Source organism: Anomaloglossus baeobatrachus, chromosome 12 (genome assembly GCF_048569485.1).
Source record: "Anomaloglossus baeobatrachus isolate aAnoBae1 chromosome 12, aAnoBae1.hap1, whole genome shotgun sequence".
Taxonomy (NCBI): Eukaryota; Metazoa; Chordata; class Amphibia; order Anura; family Aromobatidae; genus Anomaloglossus; species Anomaloglossus baeobatrachus.
In genome coordinates this window covers 38274640-38300045 of record NC_134364.1, presented here as the reverse complement: position 1 = coordinate 38300045, position 25406 = coordinate 38274640, and the positions used below count along the sequence as shown (strand labels likewise).

Sequence of the window (25406 nt, the reverse complement as noted above, 5' to 3'; positions counted from 1 at the left end):
ATACCCAGGAAGGCCCTAACCTGCTTCGTGGTCAGGGGTCTAGGCCACTTCTGGATCGCCTCAACCTTGTTAATTTGGGGCTTAATCACTCCTTGGCCTATCACGTAGCCCAAGTAGCGGGCTTCCGTGAGTCCCAATGCACATTTCTTGGGATTGGCTGTCAATCCGTCTGTTCGAAGCGCGTCCACCACCGCTTGTACCTGTTCCAAGTGGGTATGCCAATCGGAGCTGTAAATAATGATGTCATCCAGGTACGCTGATGCATACGCCTTGTGGGGTTCCAGCACTAAGTCCATCAACCTCTGGAACGTGGCCGGAGCGCCATGTAACCCAAAAGGCAAGACAACATAGTGGAAGAGACCCTCCGGCGTAACAAAAGCGGTTTTCTCCTTGGCGGACTCCGTTAGTGGCACCTGCCAGTACCCCTTGGTCAGGTCGAGCGTGGTAAAATATCGCGCCTGTCCCAGCCTATCAATCAGCTCATCCACCCGGGGCATGGGGTAGAGATCGAACTTAGATATTTCGTTCAATCTCCTAAAGTCATTGCAGAACCTTAAGGAGCCATCGGGTTTTGGTATTAGGACAATCGGACTAGCCCATTCACTCCGGGATTTTTCGATGACCCCCAGGCGTAACATTGTCTTTACTTCCTCCGATATGGCTTGTCGTCGAGCCTCCGGTACCCGGTATGACTTCAGGCGTACCTTCAGGTGGGGCTCGGTGACAATATCATGTCGTATCAGACTGGTCCTACCGGGCAGCTCGGAGAAGACATCGGGGTTCTGCTGAACCAACCGTCTGGCCTCTCGCCTCTGTTGCTTGGTGAGGGCTTCTCCAATCCTTACTTCCGGTTCGTCCTCTCCAGAGGTCGCTGGAGCTGGATGTGAACGACCCGAAGAGGAGGGAGGTGGGGAAAAAACAGCCATCAGGCTTTCCCGTTCCTGCCAAGGTTTTAATAGGTTGACATGGTATATTTGTTCAGGTTTCCGCCTACCGGGCTGCAATACTTTATAGTTAGCCACCCCTACTCTTTCCTTTATCTCGTAGGGGCCTTGCCACTGAGCCAGGAATTTACTCTCCGCCGTGGGGATTAATACCAACACCCGATCCCCGGGTTTAAAGGTCCGCACGGTGGCTTGTCTATTGTAGCGGCCGCTTTGCGCGGCCTGAGCCTCCTGTAAATGCTCCTTCACAATTGGCATGACCGCGCTTATGCGGTTCTGCATACCCAAAATGTGTTCGATCACACTTTTATGGGGGGTGGGCTCTTGCTCCCATGTTTCCTTTGCCAGGTCCAACAATCCCCGGGGATGTCGCCCGTATAACAATTCAAAAGGTGAAAACCCCGTGGATGCCTGTGGCACCTCTCGTATGGCAAACATCAAATAGGGAAGCATCATATCCCAGTCTTTCCCGTCTTTGGAAATCACCCTTCTTAGCATGGTTTTCAGGGTTTTATTGAAACGCTCGACTAAACCGTCCGTTTGAGGATGATACACAGACGTACGCAACTGCTTGATCTGGAGTAGCCGGCATAGCTCTTTGGTCACTTTAGACATGAATGGGGTCCCCTGATCCGTAAGGATCTCCTTGGGCAACCCCACCCGGCAGAACACAGCAAACAACTCCCGAGCTATAAGCTTTGCTGCAGTATGTCTGAGAGGTATCGCCTCGGGATACCGGGTGGCATAGTCAACGATCACTAGGGTGCCCTCGAGCGGACTTTACGAGGGGCCCCACCAGATCCATCCCTATCCGTTCAAAAGGGACTTCTATAATGGGTAACGGTACCAACGGACTGCGAAAATGGGTCAGGGGTGCGGTAAGCTGACACTCCGGGCAGGTTTCGCAGAACCGTTTTACCTCCCCAAAGACCCCAGGCCAATAGAACCTTTGCAATATTCGCTCCTGCGTTTTCTTGACCCCTAGGTGGCCACTCATCAGGTGTTTATGAGCCAAGTCGAGGACCGGCCGGCGATGCGGCTGGGGCACCACCAACTGTTCTACCCCCACGCCCCGTATTTCATCTACCCGGTAGAGTAAATCCTGTTTAAGAGCGAAATGGGGGTACCTTACCTGGGCACCGGGCAGCTGTGCCACCCCGTCAACTACTGTCACCCAACTCCGGGCATGTATTAACGTAGGGTCCTGCAGTTGGGCTGTCCCAAACGTATCCGGGGACGCCTCCAACTCTTGGGTGGGCTCGACCGTCTCAGCCTCTCCTGCCAATACCTCTAGGGGCGACCTATCGGGTTCACACTCTGTCCCTATCATGGTGACCCCTACGGCAGGTGTCCCGGATTCAGGATTGTAGGGCTCAGGTCCCGGACCGACCAATATCTGAGGGGACTTAGGGGGTCCCCTCCATAAAGTCCAAAAATAGGGCAGATCCCTTCCTAGGATCACGTCATAAGGAAGAGTGTTAAGAAGTCCCACCTCATGTTGCACCTGACGGCAAGGTGCTGTGATGGTGACAATCCCCGTGGGATAGTCGCGGCGGTCCCCATGTATGCAAACCACCCCCACGGTGCGTCCTGTGGCCTTTACTTTAGCCCTCAAGGTGGATCGCACAAGGGTCACTAAGCTTCCGGAATCCAACAATCCTGTAACCGGACATCCATTCACCTGTATTTGGCACAAGTGGGGTTCCGTCTCTGGGGAGACCAGGTCAGCGGTACACACCACCTGAGCATACATTGAACCCCGCCGGGTAACCCCACAATCCATGGGCTCCGTGGTCAGTGGACACTGGGCTTCCATATGTCCCACCCGCTGGCACCGCCAACATCTAATGGGGACGGAAACCCCCTTGACGGGTTGTCGTTTAGGGTACAGAACCTTCTGGACCTCAGGAATGGCGGCCGCGGCCTCAGACGGGACGGTAGGGAACTCCTGCACCGTTGTCAGCGGTGGGTCCTTGGCCCTAGGCTTGGAGGGGCCGGACCGACGGGCGGTACGCAAAGTCTCAGTGTCCCGTATCAAGTCCTGCGTAGCCACATGCCGCTCTACCAGGGACACTAATTGGTCCAGGGTACTCGGGTCACCCTGTCCGACCCACCGTTGAACGGTGACGGGTAAAGTGCGCACAAAACGATCCACTACTACCCTTTCCACCATTTGCGCCGGGCTCAGAGTGTCAGGCTGCAACCACTTTTTTACAAGATGCAACAAGTCATAGGCCTGGGAGCGTACGGGTTTGGCTTCCTCATAGAACCACTGATTTACCCGCTGAGCCCGTACATAGGTATTCACCCCCAACCGAGCCAGTATTTCGGCTTTCAGGGTCACATAGTCAATGGCGTCCTCGGTACAGTGGTCCAGGTACGCTTTTTGGGGTTCCCCCGTCAGATAGGGCGACAATACCTCAGCCCACTGCGGGGTCGGCAGCTTTTCCCGCTCGGCCACCAGCTCAAACACCGCCAGGAACGCTTCCACATCATCACCCGGGGTCATCTTTTGCAACGCTTGTCTCACCGCTTTCCGGACGCTACCGTCGTCACCCGGTCCCGGGGTTGTTGCTGCCGGTCCGGCACGGATCGACTTGGCCAGGAGAACCATCTGTTCTTGGTGCCTTTTTTCCTGCAATTGCAAGGCTTGCTGCTGACGTTCCAACGCCCGGAGCAGGTGTGCATTGGTCTGTTGCTGCTGTGCATTAGCCTGTTGTTGCTGTGCATTAGCCTCTTGTAGCTGTGCATTAGTCTGTTGCTGCAGCCTTAGTATGTCTACCATGGCGTCGCTGGGTTTGGGCTGTAATATAGCCGCTCGAATCCAGGACATGTGCTACCGGGTCACCAGGGATGGATGCTACACCTCACCGGCTGTCATGCCCGCATTCTCCACCATATGTGAGGTAGCACGGTCGGCTGCGCAGCAGAAGACACGGGATCCAGGCATTAAGGTTCACAGCACACGGTTTTAATGTCCAAACAAAAGTCCATAACAAAATACATGTGCCTCTCCAGCAGAGAGCTCAGGAAGTTCTGTTCACTCCCTCACACCCGGCACACCTGCCCTTGTTCCTGATTCTATTTAACCCTTCCTTCAGCCTGTAGGGAAACAGCATTAACCCTAGAGTGGATTTACTTTCTATCATGGAGTGAGCACAACCGGGGCGAGACATACCGGCCGTCATAGATAACCCCGGTCACAGTCTCACAATATATATATATATATATATATATATATATATATATATATATATATATATATATATATATATATACATATACACATATGTTACGGAGGAGAGCAGCTTTCATATTCTCTCCCATATCTGACCACTTAAACAAAAGCAATGCCTATATCTGCAATGAAATGATGGTAACTTTGATCTGCAGACCAATGCTTTCTTATAAGTCCTGGCGAAACATCAGTGGAATTCAATGAGCTTTTAAGTCAGATGCAGCTTTGCAAATTCAATCTAGAATGTAAGAGCATAATAGGATAACTGGCATTACCTTGCAGATTGGACACCGCCGGTGGATCGTGACCATTTTATCCTATTTGCTGCAGTAGTGAAATAGGCAATAGCAGGGACGGCGAGAGGTTAGATCCTATTATTTGTTGTGCAAGCTCCCCAGGGTGCTAAGAAACCTAATTTTAGAAGATTTAGGCATATTTCGGAGAGGAGGCAATCTTGGCTATACCCACAAGCAGAATTACATTAGGAAACATTTGACTATCTGATTCATACTGGCCTGGTTAGAGATCCCGGAAGAAGAAAATATACAGGTTGTGAATAACTTCTGGTTCTGAAAATAGTAAAAAAGGAAAAACACACACACACACACACACACACATATATATATTATAAAAAAAAAAATGTTCTTACTTGACTAGTAGGAGGTAGATACTCAGTATAAATTTTCTAAAAGGAATGAGCACGTTTGTATGGTCTTCCTATAAAAGCCACTGCCATTAAAACTGCATACTCGAAGAGTCTTCAAAAGTAGAGGCTGCCCCTGCCAAAACATTTGTCCAATTTGAGGCATTATATTTCCACATTGCAAGTGACAAGTGCCAGACAGTCATGTGGTTTTTGGCAATAGAAGGTCACATCGTTTACGTTTAGCTGTGCAGAATGCTTCCTGACCTTCCATTGTTCCTGCTGTCAGTATTCATTGGTATAGGTAGCTTTCCTACTTGATTCATCTCTCCCCCCCCCCCCCTTTTGGACCTAGCAGGAGCTCTCCTTCCACCCAGCTACTGATCATCAGTACTCTCTTGCTGCTTAAATACTCCCTTCTTCCCTGGACGTCTACTGGTGCTATTATACAGTTCATTCTAGCCTTGGTTGCAAGCAGGTGGCTTGCTCTAATCTGTAATATCATTGCTGAACTTCTACGTACCTGAGTCATCTGTGGATAAGTAGTTCATGCACTTTCCCCCTGTGTGTCCCCAATGTGTCTCCTAGAGGGTTTAGTGGGGTTGATGAAGAGCTCATCCCACCCGTTCCCTATTTAGGGTTGAGCACTAAGGATATCTAGGGTCAGGTATCTGGCTTGGCAGTGTGACAGACAAACAGCTAACTATATATTATTATTATTTATTATTATAGCGCCATCAATTCCATGGCGCTTTACATGTGAAAGGGGGTATACATAATAGGGACAAGTACAATAATCATAAACAGTACAAGACACAGACAGGTACAGGAGGAGAGCGGTCCCTGCCTGCGAGGGCTCACAGTCTACAAGGGATAGGTGAGGATAGAGTAGGTTAGGGTAGAGCTGATTGTGCGGCGCTGTATCAGACTGAGGGTTACGGCAGGTTGTAGGCTTGTCGGAAGAGGTGGGTCTTCAGGTTCCTTCTGAAGCTTGGCAAGGTAGGCAAGAGTCTGATGTGTTGTGGCAGAGCATTCCAGAGTATGGGGGAAGCACGGGAGAAATCTTGGATGCGATGGTGGGAAGAGCAGATGAGAGGAGAGTAGAGGAGATCTTGTGAGGATCGGAGGTTACGTGTAGGTAGGTACCGGGAGACTAGGTCACAGATGTAGGGAGGAGACAGGTTGTGGATGGCTTTGTAGGTCATGGTTGGTGTTTTGAACTGGAGTCGTTGGGCAATGGGAAGCCAGTGAAGGGATTGGCAGAGAGGAGAGGACGGGGAGTAGCGAGTGGACAGGTGGATGAGCCGGGCAGCATAGTTTAGAATAGATTGTAGGGGTGCGAGACTGTTAGAAGGGAGGCCACAGAGAAGGAGGTTGCAATAATCCTGGGGTTTAGTATATGAAAGATGTTCAAAGCAGGATTCTGGCAGACAAGAAAAAAAAAAAAAAAGCCTTTGTAGATATCTCGTGTACATGTATCATCCATGAGGTTTCGGTTGATAGGAAGTTATCTGCTAATAGTTGTCAATGGCTGGAGCACAAAGCTGACAAACAGCAGACTGTTCGCTGATCTGATCGACACCACCCGGATACCTGGTCTCACCCAGTTAGAATTCTATTGGAATGTGATAAGTTTGACCCCTGAGGGTGCCGAACACTGACCATCAATCCATCAGGAATGGCAGAACAAGGAACTAGTAGAACATAGTGCGGTGAGAAGAATCAATGTGACGCCTAAAAATAAAATAGTTGTAATGAAGCCTGTTGGAAATGTGGACCCACAGTGGTTGTTAATGGACTTGGTTTACGGCTAAACCAGCGAGCAGAGACCAGGAAATTGCAAGTTTTCAGCCACCACCATATTGTATACGGAATTCCTAAGTCGGTACAACCGGACGGTGACGGTTAGCCACAGCTGGAGTGTAACCATATGGTGTTTCCAAGCAGAAAAGTGAATCAAAGCAACGGTCAAGGGTAGACAAACCAAGGTCACGGTGAGCAGTAGACAAGAGGCAAATGTCAAATATAAATGTGTGTAGGCAACAAAGAAGTCACCAACTAAGCAACTTGGATCAGTACCGGAACCAAATGGATGTTGTTGCTGCACCTCATAACGGTGGGAGAACGTCCCTTTTAATACCTAGGTCCCCTAGACTTTACTGTAGAGTATTTAGCACTACCGGATGCATTAACAAATGGAAGTTTGTTTCCGTTAGGAACAACATTGTGATGTCGGAGAATGATGGAAGCCAAAAGAAGCATGTCTCTGAAAAGGGAACGTTTACGGAAAGGGACAATTCTACCTTGCAGGTTTTGTTGGCCAGGGTCCGAAAATTTTCTATCAATTGGTGCTGTGTCCAGCAGAAGACCACATTGTATCTCTGCTCCGGAGGGAGAACAGCACAGTTATCCATTACTCCATAAGGATGAGTGACAATGGTTGGGGGCAGCCACCTAAACGTCTGTTCTCAGGGACTCCATTCATGACCCTACCCTTGAAGATGGAAAAAAGGCAAGGGCAAGAAATATTGAGTCTCGTCAGTTGCTCATTGAACAAGATTTCTAATTGGAGACATTGCGGCCATTTGTGGACATACTATACAGTTTACAGATGACGAAATGTGTCCAAGTCCAGGGTGATACTAATGTTGACAATGCAGCAATGTAACACCACACAAATGTCACTGACATCCAAAAATCCAAAATCTATTTTCTTTCCCAAGATATTTTTCTCCAATCTCATTATGCTGTTAAGAACAGTAATTTGACATTGCTTCTAGACACTAGTACAACTCCAATCATCTCCCCCAGCCCCCAAAAACGATGACAGTCTCTATGGAAATAGAAGGAAGCAGGTGAGACTTCCCGTGACTGCCAGAAACAGCTGCAAACCGTGCGGGAATGACATTGCTGTGCTATTTGTCCTGAAGGCATCCGGACAAGCAGGAAATGTGAGGGAGGACATTACAACACAGGGAAGGACAGGATACATCTCTTCAGCATTGTTTACATTTATTGCTACAGTACACCCATTCACAAAATGTATCGCGCGTCTGGACAGGTTACAGAGTATCCTAAGTGATGACCCACTTATATCTGTATACAACATATCGCTACTCCCACTCCCACTCCCACTCCCACTTGCCTCAAAACTCCTGGAACAGCATGTCCATGCTGAACTTTCCTCCCACCTCTCCTCTAACTCTCTCTTTGACAACCTACAGTCCGGCTTCCGTCCACATCATTCCACTGAAACTGCCCTGACTAAAATCACAAATGACTTACTTACCGCCAAAGCTAACAACCACTTCTCTGTACTCCTACTTCTAGACCTATCCTCAGCCTTTGACACTGTTGACCACTCCCCGCTACTACAGATCCTCTCTTCCCTTGGTGTCAGAGACCTCGCTCTCTCTTGGATCTCTTCATACCTCTCCAACCGCACTTTTAGTGTCTCCCATTCCCACACAACCTCTTCATCCCGCCATCTCTCGGTTGGTGTCCCTCAAGGCTCTGTCCTGGGACCCTTACTTTTTTCTATCTATACATTTGGCCTGGGACAACTCATAAAGTCCCATGGCTTCCAGTACCACCTATATGCTGATGACACTCAGATCTACCTCTCTGGTCCAGATGTCACATCTCTGCTGTCCAGAATCCCAGAGTGCCTATCTGCTATATCTTCCTTCTTTTCCTCTCGCTTCCTAAAGCTCAATATGGCCAAAACTGAACTGATCATCTTTCCTCCATCTCCCCTGCACTCTCCACCTGATCTATCCATTACAATTAATAACATCACGCTCTCCCCAGCACCCAAAGTTCGGTGCCTCGGAGTGACCTTTGACTCTGCCCTGTCCTTCATACCGCACATCCAATCCCTCACCACCTCCTGCCGTTTTCAACTCAAAAATATCTCCAGAATCCGCCCTTTTCTCAATCCCCAATCTACAAAAATTCTAGTGCACGCCCTCATAATCTCCCGCATCGACTACTGCAACATCCTCCTCTGTGGTCTCCCTGCTAACACACTCGTCCCTCTCCAGTCCATCCTTAACTCTGCTGCCCGACTGATCCACCTCTCTCCTCAATACCACCCCGCTTCTCCTCTCTGCAAGTCCCTCCACTGGCTCCCAATCTTCCACCGTATCCAATTCAAATTACTAACACTGACCTACAAAGCTATCCATAATCTGTCTCCTCCATATATCTCTGAACTAATCTCTCGCTACACTCCAAAACGTAACCTCCGGTCCTCCCAAGATCTCCTTCTATCCTCCTCTCTCATTCGCTCCTCATGCAACCGACTCCAAGACTTCTCCCGAGCATCCCCAGTCTCCTGGAACTCACTGCCTCAACACGTCAGACTATCTACTACACTCGCAAGCTTCAAACGGAACCTAAAGACTCATCTGTTCAGAAATGCCTATAACCTTCAATGACCTCACTGCTTCACCACCGTGCGGAGCTGCCGCCCCACCACCGTGCGGAGCTGCCGCCCCACCACCGTGCGGAGCTGCCGCCCCACCACCGTGCGGAGCTGCCGCCCCACCACCGTGCGGAGCTGCCGCCCCACCACCGTGCGGAGCTGCCGCCCCACCACCGTGCGGAGCTGCCGCCCCACCACCGTGCGGAGCTGCCGCCCCACCACCGTGCGGAGCTGCCGCCCCACCTACACCCCACCTACTGTCTCCTCCCCAAAATCCTTTAGGATGTAAGCCCGCAAGGGCAGGGCCCTCTTCCCCCTGTGCTAGTCTGTCTATTGTAACGTGTACATGTATTCTGTATGTAACCCCCTCATGTACAGCACCATGGAATCAATGGTGCTCTATAAATAAACAATAATAATAATAATAATAACAATACCATGAAAAGAACCTTTAAGAAACACCTAACACAAGTATTGGTACTGTAACCCAGGAGGATAGCCTCCAAGGTGCTGTGTATGCTGTAACCAGGGAGAATAGCCAAGGTGTATATGCTGTAACCCAGGAGGATAGCCTCCAAGGTGCTGTGTATGCTGTAACCAGGGAGAATAGCCAAGGTGTATATGCTGTAACCCAGGAGGATAGCCTCCAAGGTGCTGTGTATGCTGTAACCAGGGAGAATAGCCAAGTATATGCTGCAACCAGGGAGGATAACCTCCATAGTATTGTGTATGCTGTCTAGCCTCCATAGTACTGTGTATGCTGTATCCCCAGGAGGATAGATTTCAAAGTAGTGTGTATACTGTATCCCCAGGATAGCCTTCATAGTAGTGTGTATGCTGTAACCAGAGAGAATAGCCAAGGTGTTGTGTATGCTGCAACCAAGGAGGATAGCCTCCATAGTACTGTGTATGCTGTAAGCTGGGAGGATAGCCTCCAAGGTGTTGTGTATGCTGTATCCCCAGGAGGATAGCCTTCATAGTAGTGTGTATGCTGTAACCAGGGACAATAGCCAAGGTGTTGTGTATGCTGCAACCAAGGAGGATAGCCTCCATAGTACTGTGTATGCTGTAAGCTGGGAGGATAGACTCCAAGGTGTTGTGTATGCTGCATCCCCAGGAGGATAGCCTTCATAGTAGTGTCCAGGAAAAAGAAAAAAATCCAGCACTCGTGTCCAGGAAATGTAATAAAATTTGCTTCTTTTATTTATTCAATTTTCATACTAAAATTGGATCATATCCACAAGGTATAAAAAATCCCCATAAAGACGGGATGGGATGACAGAGGAGTACGCGTTTCGAGCTACATGCTCTTAATCTCAATCCACATTGAATGAACAACCACATGGGGATTTAAAAGAAAAAAAAAAAAAGAGGAAAAATTTGAATTATCTGCTGCTATTTTGTTTGGTTCTGACTTTTTTTTTTTTTCTCTCTATGGTGTCATATCAGTCTTAAATTCAAATTTTTCCTCCTCTTTTTTTTTTTTTTTTCCCTTTAAATCCCCATGTGGTTGTTCATTCAATGTGGATTGAGATTAAGAGCATGTAGCTCGAAACGCGTACTCCTCTGTCATCCCATCCCGTCTTTATGGGGATTTTTTATACCTTGTGGATATGATCCAATTTTACTATGAAAATTGAATAAATAAAAGAAGCAAATTTTATTACATTTCCTGGACACGAGTGCTGGATTTTTTTCTTTTTCCTGGAGTTTCTTGGCCGGGCCGGCCTTCCCGTGCACCTGTCCTTCATTGGAGTCTCCATGTGATCTGGGTGAGCTGATTCTACCTTTCTGTTTCTCTGCCTTCATAGTAGTGTGTATGCTGTAACCAGGGAGAATAACTAAGGCGTTGTGTATGCTGCAACTAGGGAGGATAGCCTCTATAGTACTGTATGCTGTAAGCTGGGAGGATAACCTCCAAGGTGTTGTGTATGCTGTATCCCCAGGAGGATAGCCTTCATAGTAGTGTGTATGCTGTAACCAGGGAGAATAACTAAGGTGTTGTGTATGCTGCAACTAGGGAGGATAGCCTCTATAGTACTGTATGCTGTAAGCTGGGAGGATAGCCTCCAAGGTGTTGTGTATGCTGTATCCCCAGGAGGATAGCTCATGATAATGGTAAATGTAGGGGAGGACGTAAGACTATTCCTATCCTGGGACTAGTAACATAACTGTACTCAGAGTTTTTTGATCTCATATCATTGGGATATGCCATCACGCTGTATTCAGTGGGGGTTACGCCTCTGGAACCTGTACTGATGCTTTTTTGATGGATTTCACTCAGACCGAAAATATAGTCAATTGCCCGAGTCCTAACAGTAAGGTAATGGCTTGTAAAGTTTCACCACCATTAAGGGGGTGCTGTCGATGGCAATTTTTTTTTCGACAGTTTATTACAAGTGTCACATTTTCCAACAAAACTTGCAGATTTTGTAGCGGATTTGGAAATACATGTGAATAGGCAGTGGATACGGACAGAACCCTGCATAGTGTAGCATTCTGGTGGGCCCTTTCCAATACCTCCTAGATTGGTCTCACATTAATATCTTTAAGAAAAAAACAAGGATAAAAAGTGGAAAAACGTCCGTGCCAATAAAGAGTTAATTCCAAATAAGAGCAATGCAGGGTGGTTTATTCTACACGTTTCGGAGATAAACCCCTCTCCTTCATCAGGAAATCCACCAACATTTTTTTTATTCATATCTTTAGGCTGTGTGCACATGTTCTGTTTTTATCGTATTTTTTTGTTCCTTTTTTCAGTGCAGTTGTCACAAAACCTGAAAGGAATTAGGATGCCGCAAAAGTCCATGAGAATCTTAAAGTGTCATGCACACGTTGCTTATTGGTGACTTGCAGATTTGGTGCAGAAAATAACCTACAGTTAGGTCCAGAAATATTTGGACAGTGACACAAGTTTTGTTATTTTAGCTGTTTACAAAAACATGTTCAGAAATACAAATATATATATAATATGGGCTGAAAGTGCACACTCCCAGCTGCAATATGAGAGTTTTCACATCCAAATCGGAGAAAGGGTTTAGGAATCATAGCTCTGTAATGCATAGCCTCCTCTTTTTCAAGCGACCAAAAGTAATTGGACAAGGGACTCTAAGGGCTGCAATTAACTCTGAAGGCGTCTCCCTCGTTAACCTGTAATCAATGAAGTAGTTAAAAGGTCTGGGGTTGATTACAGGTGTGTGGTTTTGCATTTGGAAGCTGTTGCTGTGACCAGACAACATGCGGTCTAAGGAACTCTAAATTGAGGTGAAGCAGAATATCCTGAGGCTGAAAAAAAAAGAAAAACAATCCATCAGAGAGATAGTAGACATGCTTGGAGTAGCAAAATCAACAGTCGGGTACATTCTGAGAAAAAAGGAATTGACTGGTGAGCTTGGGAACTCAAAAAGGCCTGGGCGTCCACGGATGACAACAGTGGTGGATGATCGCCGCATACTTTCTTTGGTGAAGAAGAACCCGTTCACAACATCAACTGAAGTCCAGAACACTCTCAGTGAAGTAGGTGTATCTGTCTCTAAGTCAACAGTAAAGAGAAGACTCCATGAAAGTAAATACAAAGGGTTCACATCTAGATGCAAACCATTCATCAATTCCAAAAATAGACAGGCCAGAGTTAAATTTGCTGAAAAACACCTCATGAAGCCAGCTCAGTTCTGGAAAAGTATTCTATGGACAGATGAGACCAAGATCAACCTGTACCAGAATGATGGGAAGAAAAAAGTTTGGAGAAGAAAGGGAACGGCACATGATCCAAGGCACACCACATCCTCTGTAAAACATGGTGGAGGTAACGTGATGGCATGGGCATGCATGGCTTTCAATGGCACTGGGTCACTTGTGTTTATTGATGACATAACAGCAGACAAGAGTAGCCGGATGAATTCTGAAGTGTACCGGGATATACTTTCAGCCCAGATTCAGCCAAATGCCGCAAAGTTGATCGGACGGCGCTTCATAGTACAGATGGACAATGACCCCAAGCATACAGCCAAAGCTACCCAGGAGTTCATGAGTGCAAAAAAGTGGAACATTCTGCAATGGCCAAGTCAATCACCAGATCTTAACCCAATTGAGCATGCATTTCACTTGCTCAAATCCAGACTTAAGACGGAAAGACCCACAAACAAGCAAGACCTGAAGGCTGCGGCTGTAAAGGCCTGGCAAAGCATTAAGAAGGAGGAAACCCAGCGTTTGGTGATGTCCATGGGTTCCAGACTTAAGGCAGTGATTGCCTCCAAAGGATTCGCAACAAAATATTGAAAATAAAAATATTTTGTTTGGGTTTGGTTTATTTGTCCAATTACTTTTGACCTCCTAAAATGTGGAGTGTTTGTAAAGAAATGTGACAATTCCTACAATTTCTATCAGATATTTTTGTTCAAACCTTCAAATTAAACGTTACAATCTGCACTTGAATTCTGTTGTAGAGGTTTCATTTCAAATCCAATGTGGTGGCATGCAGAGCCCAACTCGCGAAAATTGTGTCACTGTCCAAATATTTCTGGACCTAACTGTACATCATATCATGTTTTTCAGCGTTTTTTGCATGTGTTTTTAGACAGCTGTGAATGCTACAGATATAGAGAACCTACTTGGCCACAATGTCAATACGAGTGTAAAGTACCGCCTGGGGCACATTTATATTGTAACTATTCTCCTGCATGGGTTACAGGTGTATGAAACATAATATTATGGTTGTGTGTGGTTGCTATATGATGTTTGCACCTTGGTCTGCTCATTTGTTTGCTCTGGCTTAGTTCTCCCTTTGTGAGACTCCCATTCTTTCACACCTTGGAGCAATTATTCGCACACCCCCAGTTTACTTTCTTTTGTCTTTATACACCGATCAAAAAAATAAAAGCAACACTTTTGTTTTTGCTCCCACTTTCCATGAGCTATACACAAGGATCTAAGACGTTTTCTATGTACAAAAGGTGTTTTTCTCTCAAATATTGCTCACAAATTTGTCTAAAATCTGTGTTAGTTTGCACTTCTCTGCTGAGATAATCCATCCTCCTCACAGGTGTGGCGTATCAAGATGCTGATTAGACAGCATGATTATTGTACAGGTGCGCCTTAGGCTGGCCACAATAAAAGGCCACTCTGAAATGTGCAGTGTTACAGTACAACTCACTCATGAAAAAGAAAAATGGGAGAAAAAACAAAAAGTGTTGTGTTTTTGTTCAGTGTATATACACATTTACCTATTTACCCTATGCATCACACTACCATTCATTATATTCTGTGTATACCTTTCCATCTTATATTAACAACCAATATGGTGGTTTGATTCTGACAAGTTTTTATTTTGTGACCTGGGGTAGTTTTTTTTTGCATCCAACACATTCCCCCATTGTCCCTTTCTAAAAATGGTTTCAATACTTACATCCCTTTGAATTGATGTACTAATAAAGGATTTTTACATTAACCAATGGATCTATAGAGACAAAGCAACAAACAAATAATAAAATTGCACCCGGTGGAGCTTATTGGACAGCTATATAATATAAATATAATATATATATATATATATATATATATATATATATATATATATATATATATATATATATATAGTGGGGTTTCCTCCTCCAATTTTGTGTACAAACTATGGTTATTGATAGTTTAAATATTACGGTGCTAATACAGGAAAATAAAGAAAGAAAGGAAATCTAGGGGAAAAACAAGCGAAAGAAGGGGAAAAGGGAAAAAGGGAGGCGAAGAGACCTGTTAGTAACAGGAAAAAAGGGTAGGACAAGTGTTCAACAATTATTATTCTTAACCCATAGAAATTATATTATATTACTTAGTTATCAATTAGAAACTACGTGTAGTAGTAGTAGTAAAGAAGTAGTATGAGCACTTTTAATAACCTTTATACTCTGTTTTGTACCCAGAAAAGGTAAAGCAGTCAGCTGGGGGCTGGTAATATCAGGCTGGAAAGGTCCATGGATATTGGGTCCTATCCAACCTAAAAATATCAACCTGCAGCTGCTCCAGAAGTGGCACATCACATTTAATGTTCTAATTCTTGTGCTTCCCCTTGTTTTTTGGGGTTGATGTCAGCTGTGTAGTGTCAGCTGGCATCAAGCCCAGGGGTTAGTAATGGGAGGCTGACTGTATTTAAGGCAACTCTGCCCTATGAGAGTTGCCTGGGCAATGAGTTTCATTCAATATTGTAGTCAGGTTCCCTAGCACTGTGCTGCTGCCGCTGTGATATTGTGCTAGTTGTGTTGCTTATACCTGTTTATATTTCAGAGTGCTGCTGTCGTTACCCTTACCTGCTGCTGCGAGCCGCTACACCTGCCACGAAGTATCGACACCAGTTGCTGCCATCCATTCATTTATCTGTCCATCCATCCCGGACAGATTCTCGACACCTGCTGCTACCGCAACCTATTGCCAGTGACTGTCGCTCCTGTACCCCTGGGGCCAGCCGACGCAACACCAGTCTTCCCGAGTGGCACCCAGACCCATACCTGCAGCATAACACCTCCATCATTAGGGGCTCTGGAGAAGGCTCAGGTCCATAGTCGAGCCTCTCTGGGTTTTGTGTGTGCTGCGGCCCAGTGGGTTCACTAACTTCTCTGCTCGCCCGGCGAGCATAACTCTAGTGTTACCGGGGGGCCGACAAGCAGCAGCTGCCACTCCAAATATAGGAACTTGTACGTAAAAATACTGGAAGAATCGTGTTCACTTACAGCAAAACCTGACCAACTGGTGCAGCAGAGCCATCCTGTGCCCGGCCTCCATGTCCACAGCCAAGAACAGCTGCTCCGAGAACGAGAAGAGCGTGTGGATCGCCATTCATGGGCCGAGCCGTCAGCCCGGGCACATAGAACAGCTGCCGACTCAGTCATAGCGGCGGTTGTGGAACTGCAAAACTAATCCATGCCCAGTAGTGTAAACAGCAAAAAAGTGATGGTGCCCGGCTACTAATCACTATGCCAGTTTAGGGTTAGAAAAGCCCCTTAAAAAAAAAGGAAGAAGAAGAGGCTGTGCCAACAAACAAAGTTTACGAGTAATAGATTGCGGAATAATAATTTATACGATTGGATGTTTCTGTACTGAAATAATCTTATATATGTGCCCCTGCTGTGTACTGTGTAATGGCCGTGTCTGACAGTACAGAGATCTGATCATACCACAGCTCCTGGTCTGAGGAAGATGCAAAAGAGTATACAGATGGAATCAGCTGTGATTTCATGAAGTGCTTTCTGTGAGGTAAAACATTTCCCTGCCTGTTTTTAAAAAAGTTTTACCCGAAAGAAAGAATTATTTGCGATCTCGCGATGTAATGTTTTTACACTTTTCACCTCCTCCCCTGCCCAGAAGATGTGGTATGATCAGACAATGTCCCTGTACGGTCAGACACGGCCATTACACAGTACATAGCAGGGACACATAAATAAGATCTCAGTACAGGAACTTTTTTTTTTAAACACATCCAATTTTTAAATTATTATTCCAAGATCTATTTATTAAAAAGAAACTTTGTTGGTGGGAAACTCCTTTAATTCATGATGAAGGTCAGTATATGGTGACCGTGCGCAGCACTCGGTGGTGCCCAGTGCAGGATCTGTCCCATCAGAGCGCCACCAGTGAGGAGGTGATCCACGGGTGTGATACTTTCTTTTGCGCCTTTGTGTGATGCGCACCCTTTATAAGCCAGGCTGATTTTTCTCTAGTGGTCCAGTAATAAGAACCCTCCGTTTTCTCTTGTGCCTAAAGATGACACCAATCCTTCTGTCGGAAACTGCCGCAATATGGCCATCATGTAGGCACATTTTAGTGACTGAACTGTGGACTCAGGAACAGGACCTACCATGGGTCTACTGAACTAACTCCATCAGTTTGGACATTGGTGGCATAATATGGACACGAATATGTGACACCATTAGGCGGTTGTAGAGTATTAGAATACATGGCTGCTTTCTTACACAGGGCCACACTGGTTAATGAGCCATGTATGGTCAACTCCAATGGGGCTGATCTGCAGAAGTCAGTTGTGTACCGCCAATGGCAGCAGAACACCCGGCCGCTATGGGTCCCATGAGGCAAGATGGGTCCGGTGTCAGCGCCAGAATTGCACTTTCAACTGTATTGGCATTGCAGATGAAAAAGTGAGCTCCACTGTCCACTACCTCCTCCATCATACTCCCTCGGCTTCTGCGCTCTGACGCCTCAGCGCAGAGGGTGCGATGATGTCACTACAGCACGCCGCTGCGCCAAGATGTGCAGACCTGCAAAACGCTTCACACAGAGACCGGAGCAGTTGTGGAAAGAGGAGAGGTAAGTATTTATTTTAAATCAGTAAGTACACTGGCGGCCATAATACTATATAGAGGCCTATGGGGTGTGCATTATAACAAATATACGGTGGCTCAGTGGTTAGCACTGCAGTCTTGCAGCGCTGGGGTTCTGGGTTCGAATCCCACCAAGGTCAACATCTGCAAGGAGTTTGTATGTTCTCTCCGTGTTTGCGTGGGTTTCCTCCGGGTTCTCCGGTTTTCTCCCACACTCCAAAAAAAAAAACAAAAAAAAAAACAAAAACAAAAAAAACACACTGATCGGGAATTTATATTGTGAGCCCCAATGGGGACAGTATTCCTGAGGTATGGAAAGCGCTGCGGAATATGTTGGTGCTATATTAAAATAAAGACATATTATATATTTTAGAGGACTACGGGGGTCGCGGGTGAATCCTACTACAGGGAGGACTACGGGGGGTGGGCGGAATCCTACTACAGGGAGGACTACGGGGGTGGGCGGAATCCTACTACAGGGAGGACTACGGGGGTGGGCGGAATCCTACTACAGGGAGGACTACGGGGGTGGGCGGAATCCTACTACAGGGAGGACTACGGGGGTGGGCGGAATCCTACTACAGGGAGGACTACGGGGGTGGGCGGAATCCTACTACAGGGAGGACTACGGGGGTGGGCGGAATCCTACTACAGGGAGGACTACGGGGGTGGGCGGAATCCTACTACAGGGAGGACTACGGGGGTGGGCGGAATCCTACTACAGGGAGGACTACGGGGGGTGGGCGGAATCCTACTACAGGGAGGACTTCGGGGGGTGGGCGGAATCCTACTACAGGGAGGACTTCGGGGGGTGGGCGGAATCCTACTACAGGGAGGACTACGGGGGTGGGCGGAATCCTACTGCAGGGAGGACTACGGGGGGTGGGCGGAATCCTACTACAGGGAGGAGTACGGGGGTGGGCGGAATCCTACTACAGGGAGGACTACGGGGGTAGGCGGAATCCTACTACAGGGAGGACTACAGGGGTGGGCGGAATCCTACTGCAGGGAGGACTACGGGGGTGGGCGGAATCCTACTACAGGGAGGACTACGGGGGTGGGCGGAATCCTACTACAGGGAGGACTACGGGGGTGGGCGGAATCATACTATAGGGAGGACTACGGGTGAATCGTACTATAGGGAGGACTACAGGGGGGTGGTGAGGGTGCATCATACTATAGGGAGTACTACGGGGGGATGAATCATACTATAGGGAGTACTACGGGGGGGTGCATCATAGTATAGTAAAGACTACGGAGGGTGCATCATACTGTATGGTGAAGTACAGAGGGTGCATTATGCTATATGGAAGATTACAAACTGTGCATTATACCATATGAAGGACCACGTGATGCAGTATTAATTTATAAGGGGGCTCATTCAGAATTTCTGCTATGGGGCCATGATTTCTATAAACGCCCCTAGTAGAAGTGGTAAATTCCTCAAGCAGCACCCCTATCAGCCACAAAGACTAAAATAATGGGCATTGGACCAATGTTACCCAGAGAGCACTTCATCTATAGTGTATCGCTGCCAACCACTACTTGCCCCGGGGGAGCATCGCTGCCAACCACTACTTGCCCCGGGGGAGCATCGCTGCCAACCACTACTTGCCCCGGGGGAGCATCGCTGCCAACCACTACTTGCCCCGGGGGAGCATCGCTGCCAACCACTACTTGCCCAGCGGGAGCATCGCTGCCAACCACTACTTGCCCAGCGGGAGCATCGCTGCCAACCACTACTTGCCCAGCGGGAGCATCGCTGCCATCCACTACTTGCCCAGCGGGAGCATCACAGCCAACCATTACTTGCCCAGCGGGAGCATCACAGCCAACCACTACTTGCCCAGCGGGAGCATCACAGCCAACCACTACTTGCCCAGCGGGAGCATCACAGCCAACTACTACTTGCCCAGCGGGAGCATCACAGCCAACTACTACTTGCCCAGCGGGAGCATCACAGCCAACCACTACTTGCCCAGCGGGAGCATCACAGCCAACCACTACTTCTTGCCCAGCGGGAGCATCACAGCCAACCACTACTTCTTGCCCAGCGGGAGCATCACAGCCAACCACTACTTGCCCAGCGGGAGCATCATAGCCAACCACTACTTGCCCAGCGGGAGCATCACAGCCAACCACTACTTGCCCAGCGGGAGCATCACAGCCAACCACTACTTGCCCAATGGGAGCATCACTACCAACCACTACTTGCCCAGCGGGAGCATCACAGCCAACCACTACTTGCCCAATGGGAGCATCACTGCCATCCACTACTTGCCCAGCGGGAGCATCACTGCCATCCACTACTTGCCCAGCGGGAGCATCACAGCCATCCACTACTTGCCCAATGGGAGCATCACAGCCAACCACTACTTGCCCAATGGGAGCATCACTACCAACCACTACTTGCCCAGCGGGAGCATCACAGCCAACCACTACTTGCCCAGCGGGAGCATCACTGCCAACCACTACTTGCCCAGCGGGAGCATCACAGCCAACCACTACTTGCCCAATGGGAGCATCACTGCCATCCACTACTTGCCCAGCGGGAGCATCACTGCCAACCACTACTTGCCCAATGGGAGCATCACTGCCATCCACTACTTGCCCAGCGGGAGCATCACTGCCAACCACTACTTGCCCAGCGGGAGCATCACTGCCAACCACTACTTGCCCAGCGGACGCTTCGTTGCCAAACACTACTTGCCCAGCGGGAGCATCACTGCCAACCACTACTTGCCCAGCGGACGCTTCGTTGTCAAACACTACTTGCCGAGGATGAATTACAACCAGACATTTATGCCAAGGGGACACAACAGACAGCCCACACCATGTTGGGCATCGCAGCCAGCGTTGTGCCCTGCACCCCGGTCCTGCCCCTTGTTAGCAGCCAGGGCTGTGCAGGAGAGGCAGCTCCCGGCACATTATTCGCTGTTGTGCCCTGTTGTGCCCAGTGCCAGGTGCCCCCAGTAGTGACATGTCAGGCTCGTGCCCACCAGCACCCACCTGCCAGGCTGTTGTAACAGTCCACCTCGATGCCCTCCACCGCCCGCCTGTGCTCCTCCGTTAGCTGCTGCTGTCCGTCCCCGGCGCGGTCCTGCTCCCCCGGGAGCCCCTTCAGCTCCAGCAGCGCCCGGTGGTACTTGCCGATGGCCTCCCGGTACTTCTTGTCCTTGTAGCACTGCGCCCCTTGGCTCTTGAAGTCCAGGGATCTCTGGATGAGCTGTGCCGGGTCCCCCCTGATGCCCCCGGGGAGGCTGGCCCGCTCCATGTCTGTGCAGCCAGGCAGCGCTTACATGTCCAGCGATCATCAGTCTGTGGGAGATCGAGCGCACAGCAGATCCGCCTGCAAACAGCCAGACAGAGGCAGCTCCCTCCTCCTCCTCCAGCGCGGCCCCTTCCTGAGCTGTTAAAGGGACAGTCAGCTGCCAGCACACACATCACAGCCTGGGCACGTCATTCCCAGCTACAGCCGCTCATGTGCAGACCCAGCTGCTGCAGAACCTCTTCAGCATCAAACCTGCTATAAAATGCACTTATATAGTGAAGAGCAGAGCTTCAGCCGATCACAATGATCGTGTGCAGGGGCTCCCCCTGCAGGAAGCTATGTGGTATAGCCTGGTGATCTATGTCACTGTCCTCCAGAGCAAATCTGTCAGCAGAAACCTGTCTGATGGAGATCAATCACAGCTCAGAGATCAAGCAGCAATCCTGACAATGGATAGGACAGGAATGGGGCTATAGCTGTGGAGACTTTTGTGCTCATTGGATTATTTTCTACTTTTTCTTTTTATTTGCATAGAAGAAGCCATTTTTTGCCAGCTGGGGAGACTTATCTGCTTATTATTAAAAGTAGTCTCTCATTCACACGTCAATATTTTTCACCAATAGAACAGATATCCATTATTGTGTGTCTTCGGTCAGGTGCTGGTGTATGGCATCTGATCCTAGCAGCAGCGATTGGAGTTAAGCTCTGATCACTGCTGGAAACCCCTTAAATGCCTCTATCATTTCTGACATTGGCGTATAAAATGCATGGTTCAGGGCTGCGTCCTTCACTTTTCCTATTGCCCCCCATGATGAGATAGCAGAGTGCCGATCGGAGCCAGCGGTCTGCTGAAGCCTCCCGTGTTTGTCCTCATGTAAAGGCCAGCAGCAGACTCAGCTCCACAGGAGGCTGTGATTTTATATACAGTGTGTCCACCCATATCCCTTCCACCGCCATGAACTTGAGAACGGCGGCAGCTATAGGCATAGAAGTGGTGTCTAGGTATAGTAAAGTAGCCATGCGCTACGCAATGAAACCACCTATAGTGCCACCTGGTGTAAAACAATGGAGTTAGCATTTTTATCCCGAAAACGGAACGAGATAGAAAAAAAAAGTGAATTACAAAGTTGTAGGGCATCATCAATTCAATACGAATCAACACCTTGCATACAGAAATGCTATGATATGAAACCCATGAGCCCCCAAAACATTGAATGCTGGTCACGCATATGGAGCTCATTTAACTTTGATGCTCATAGTGGCCACCATCAGCTGCAATGCACATCTGGACTCTGCACAGCATACTGTATCTTGCTGCACGTTGTGCAATATGGTAGGTGACACGTTTGCACAAGCATCTGTGATACGTCGTCGTAGGTCCTGCACTGTTGGTGGAGGGGTCGCATACACCTGCTGTTTGATGTGACCTCACAGAAAGAAGTCCAATGGGGTCAGGTCAGGTGAGCGTGGAGGCCACTCCATGCAGCCACCATACCCAATGACTTGTAGGAAGGTCTCCATGAGGTACCGCTTCACGTCCGCAGCCTTGTGAGTGTTACACCTTCTAATCATAGCATTTCTGTATGCAAGGTGTCGATTTATATTGAATTGATGATGCCCTACAACTTTGTAATTCACTTTTTTTCCTCTATCTCGTTCCGTTTTCGAGATAAAAATGCTAACTCCGTTGTTTTCCACCAGGTGGCGCTATAGGTGGTTTCATTGCGTAGCGCATGGCTACTTTACTATACCTAGACACCACTTCTATGCCTAAAGCTGGACAGGACAGGATATGGGTGGACAGAATATGGGTGGACACACTGTATATCCTATAAAAAGGTATTTCCATATACAGAGTAAGTGATCGGGGGGCTACAAAATAATATAAAAAAAGTTTGAATAAAATAGCTAAAAATATAAATAATTTGAATCAACCCCCTTCTTCCTTTAAAAATAATGATAGTGTTGTGTCCATAAATCTCTGATCCATCAAAATATAAAATTATTTAATAAACATGGTAAACACCAGAGTTGCCATTTTTCAGTTACCGCACCTCTGGAAGGAGATGGACATGCTATCCATGTTCCTCCTTGAAGGCACAAATACTGTTATTGTGTGCATTGTGTATTGTGGCATGCATTACTAGTGATAGATTGTATTTTGCCTGACAGTAGGGAGTGTTAGCATTAAAGAGGTTGTCCACTTCTTTAACCCTTTCACGACCGGCCGATTTTTCGCTTTCCGTTTTTTTTTTTCGCCATTCTTTTTCTGAGAGACGTAACTTTTTTATTTTTCAGTCAATATGGTCCTGTGAGGGCTCATTTTTTGCGGAACGAGCTGTACTTTTAAATGAAACCATCAGTTTTACCATATTGTGTACTAGAAAATGGCAAAAAAATTCCAAATGCTGAAAAATTGCAAAAAAAGTGCAATAGCACTATGGTTTTTGAGATATTTTATTCACTGTGTTCACTATATGGTAAAACTGATGTGTGGGTGTGATGCCTCAGGTCAGTGCGAGTTCGTAGACACCAAACATGTATAGGTTTACTTTTATATAAGGGGTTAAAAAAAAATCGGAAGTTTGTCCGAAAAAAGTGGCGCACGTTTTACGCCATATTCCGTGACCCGTAGCGTTCTCATTTTTCGGGATCTTAGGCTCAATGACGGCTTATTTTTTGCGGTAGGAACAGACCTAAGGTCTCACTAGCGAGCAGAGCCACATGACGTGGGTGTCCTTGACGTGAATGGAGACCGTGATGCATAGCGTGATCCTGAGTAAAGAGGAAGGAAAATAGACCGAAGGACAGAGTGGTCAACCCGAACCCGAGATGGGTCTTGGAACAGGACGCTTAGCTCCGAGTTTATAACTTAGGGTGGTAACGGGCCAGGATGGAATAGAGCACGTGAGGAGTTCCAAGACGTCACAAGTAGAGAAGCTAAGTACCAGTAAGGGACAAGAAGACAAGGAACCACGGGTTGAGAATAGGACTCTCACTAACTGGACTGGGTTGTCATAAAGGCAGGTGAATCAGCGGAAACAGAATTCACACAAGGTAAGAGAATGGTATTAAGACGATGTGGAAATGCTTCATATTGTAAAGGAAACATTCTTTATGCTGTGTACCCGCTATCCATCTAATCCTCACCAAGTTATCGTTTAGTAAAAACTTTATTTTCGAGTGGTGGTCTCTATCACTGAACTGTTCAACATCTTGTCCTGGCCAGAAGAAGTCATCGACATCATGCAGCCTGCAAGGGCATAGCGCTCCTTTAATTGGAATCTACACTTCCAGCCAGGACCCCCACCTTCATGTAAAGTGCCAGGGCACAAGAGACGAGTACCTCGCCCATGGTTAATGCCCCACAGCACGATACACAACCCCCCAAAAAATGCAAAAAAAGTGATCAAAACATAGGTAACTCAAAACGGTACTAATAAAAAAAATAAAAAGTTACGTGTGTCAAAAAACGATGCCACAAACCAAATTTGTTTTATTATTTTTTTTTTTTTTGCAAAGTTCAGATTTGTTTTTCTCTATGTAAAAAAGGGGTCATCGATATCTGATTGGTGGGGTGCGATATTTGGCACCTTCTCCAATCTGCTGTGCCTGATGCCATTGTGCAGTTGATATGGTAAATAAGCCACAATGCGTGCCTGCACCACCATTAGGAAACATTCCTTTGCTTGCCAGTTATTTTTGCCCCATTCCAATAATCTGCACATCCCACACCTTACACGTAAACGCTTATGCACCTCAATTTTAGCATTTTGATGTCAAAAGTTTTCCAAGACTGTGTAGTAACATCAGTGTAATAAAAAAAAGTCTTTTCATTTGCCCTAAGGCTATGTGCCCACGCTGCGGAAAATGCGCGGATTTTGCCACGGATTTCTTGCGGAAAAGCCGCGGATTTTCCAGAAATCTGCAGCACAGCTACTCCCCAGCCATTTCTATGGCATTTGGGAAATGCTGTGCCCACGCTGCGGATTTTTCCGCAGCGGAAATCGTGCGGATTTTCGTGCGGAAAAATCTGCAGCATGTCAATTATTGTTGCGGATTTTCGTGCAGATTTTTCCTATTCAATTAAATTTAAAAAAAAATAAATCGCAAAATCCGCAACAAAATCCGCGTCAAATCCGCGTCAAATCCGCACCTATGAAAAGGTGCGGATTCAGGGGGAAAGCTGCGGATTTGATGCAGAATAATCCGCAGATACAGAGTCCCGTGGGCACATAGCCTTACAATCCAAAATCTCTGACGAACGTCCGCCTCTGTTTGCTGTGGCTAGCCATTAGGTCAGCCTCCTGGAAGTTACATATGGACGTGCTTGGAGCAGCAGATTTGGATGAAGGACCAGTAAGGGCATCGGACTAATTATTATTTATAGGATTTTCATGTTTCAGCTCCCAGCGGAGAATCCTTCCCTGCACACCACTGTGATCATGATCCAAGTAGTTAATGTCCTTCCCGGCAGAGTCCAAAGTCTTTCCAAAAAGAGTAATGGGTGAAATTATTTTACAGGCACATCATAGAAATATTAACCCAAAAATTAGAAGA

At 47.4% G+C, this 25406-nt stretch overlaps 1 protein-coding gene across 1 annotated transcript in view; it reads right to left on the bottom strand.

Moving 5' to 3' along the window:
• The window catches only part of TTC9 (tetratricopeptide repeat domain 9), a 43902-nt gene extending 22807 nt beyond the window's left edge, over positions 1–21095 (bottom strand). The window contains exon 1 of the mRNA XM_075329831.1: positions 20585–21095. Within this exon, the coding sequence (XP_075185946.1) occupies positions 20585–20849 (265 nt within the window). The 5' untranslated portion in view covers positions 20850–21095. The remainder of the gene's footprint in view (positions 1–20584) is intronic.
• Positions 21096–25406: the final 4311 nt, after the last annotated feature.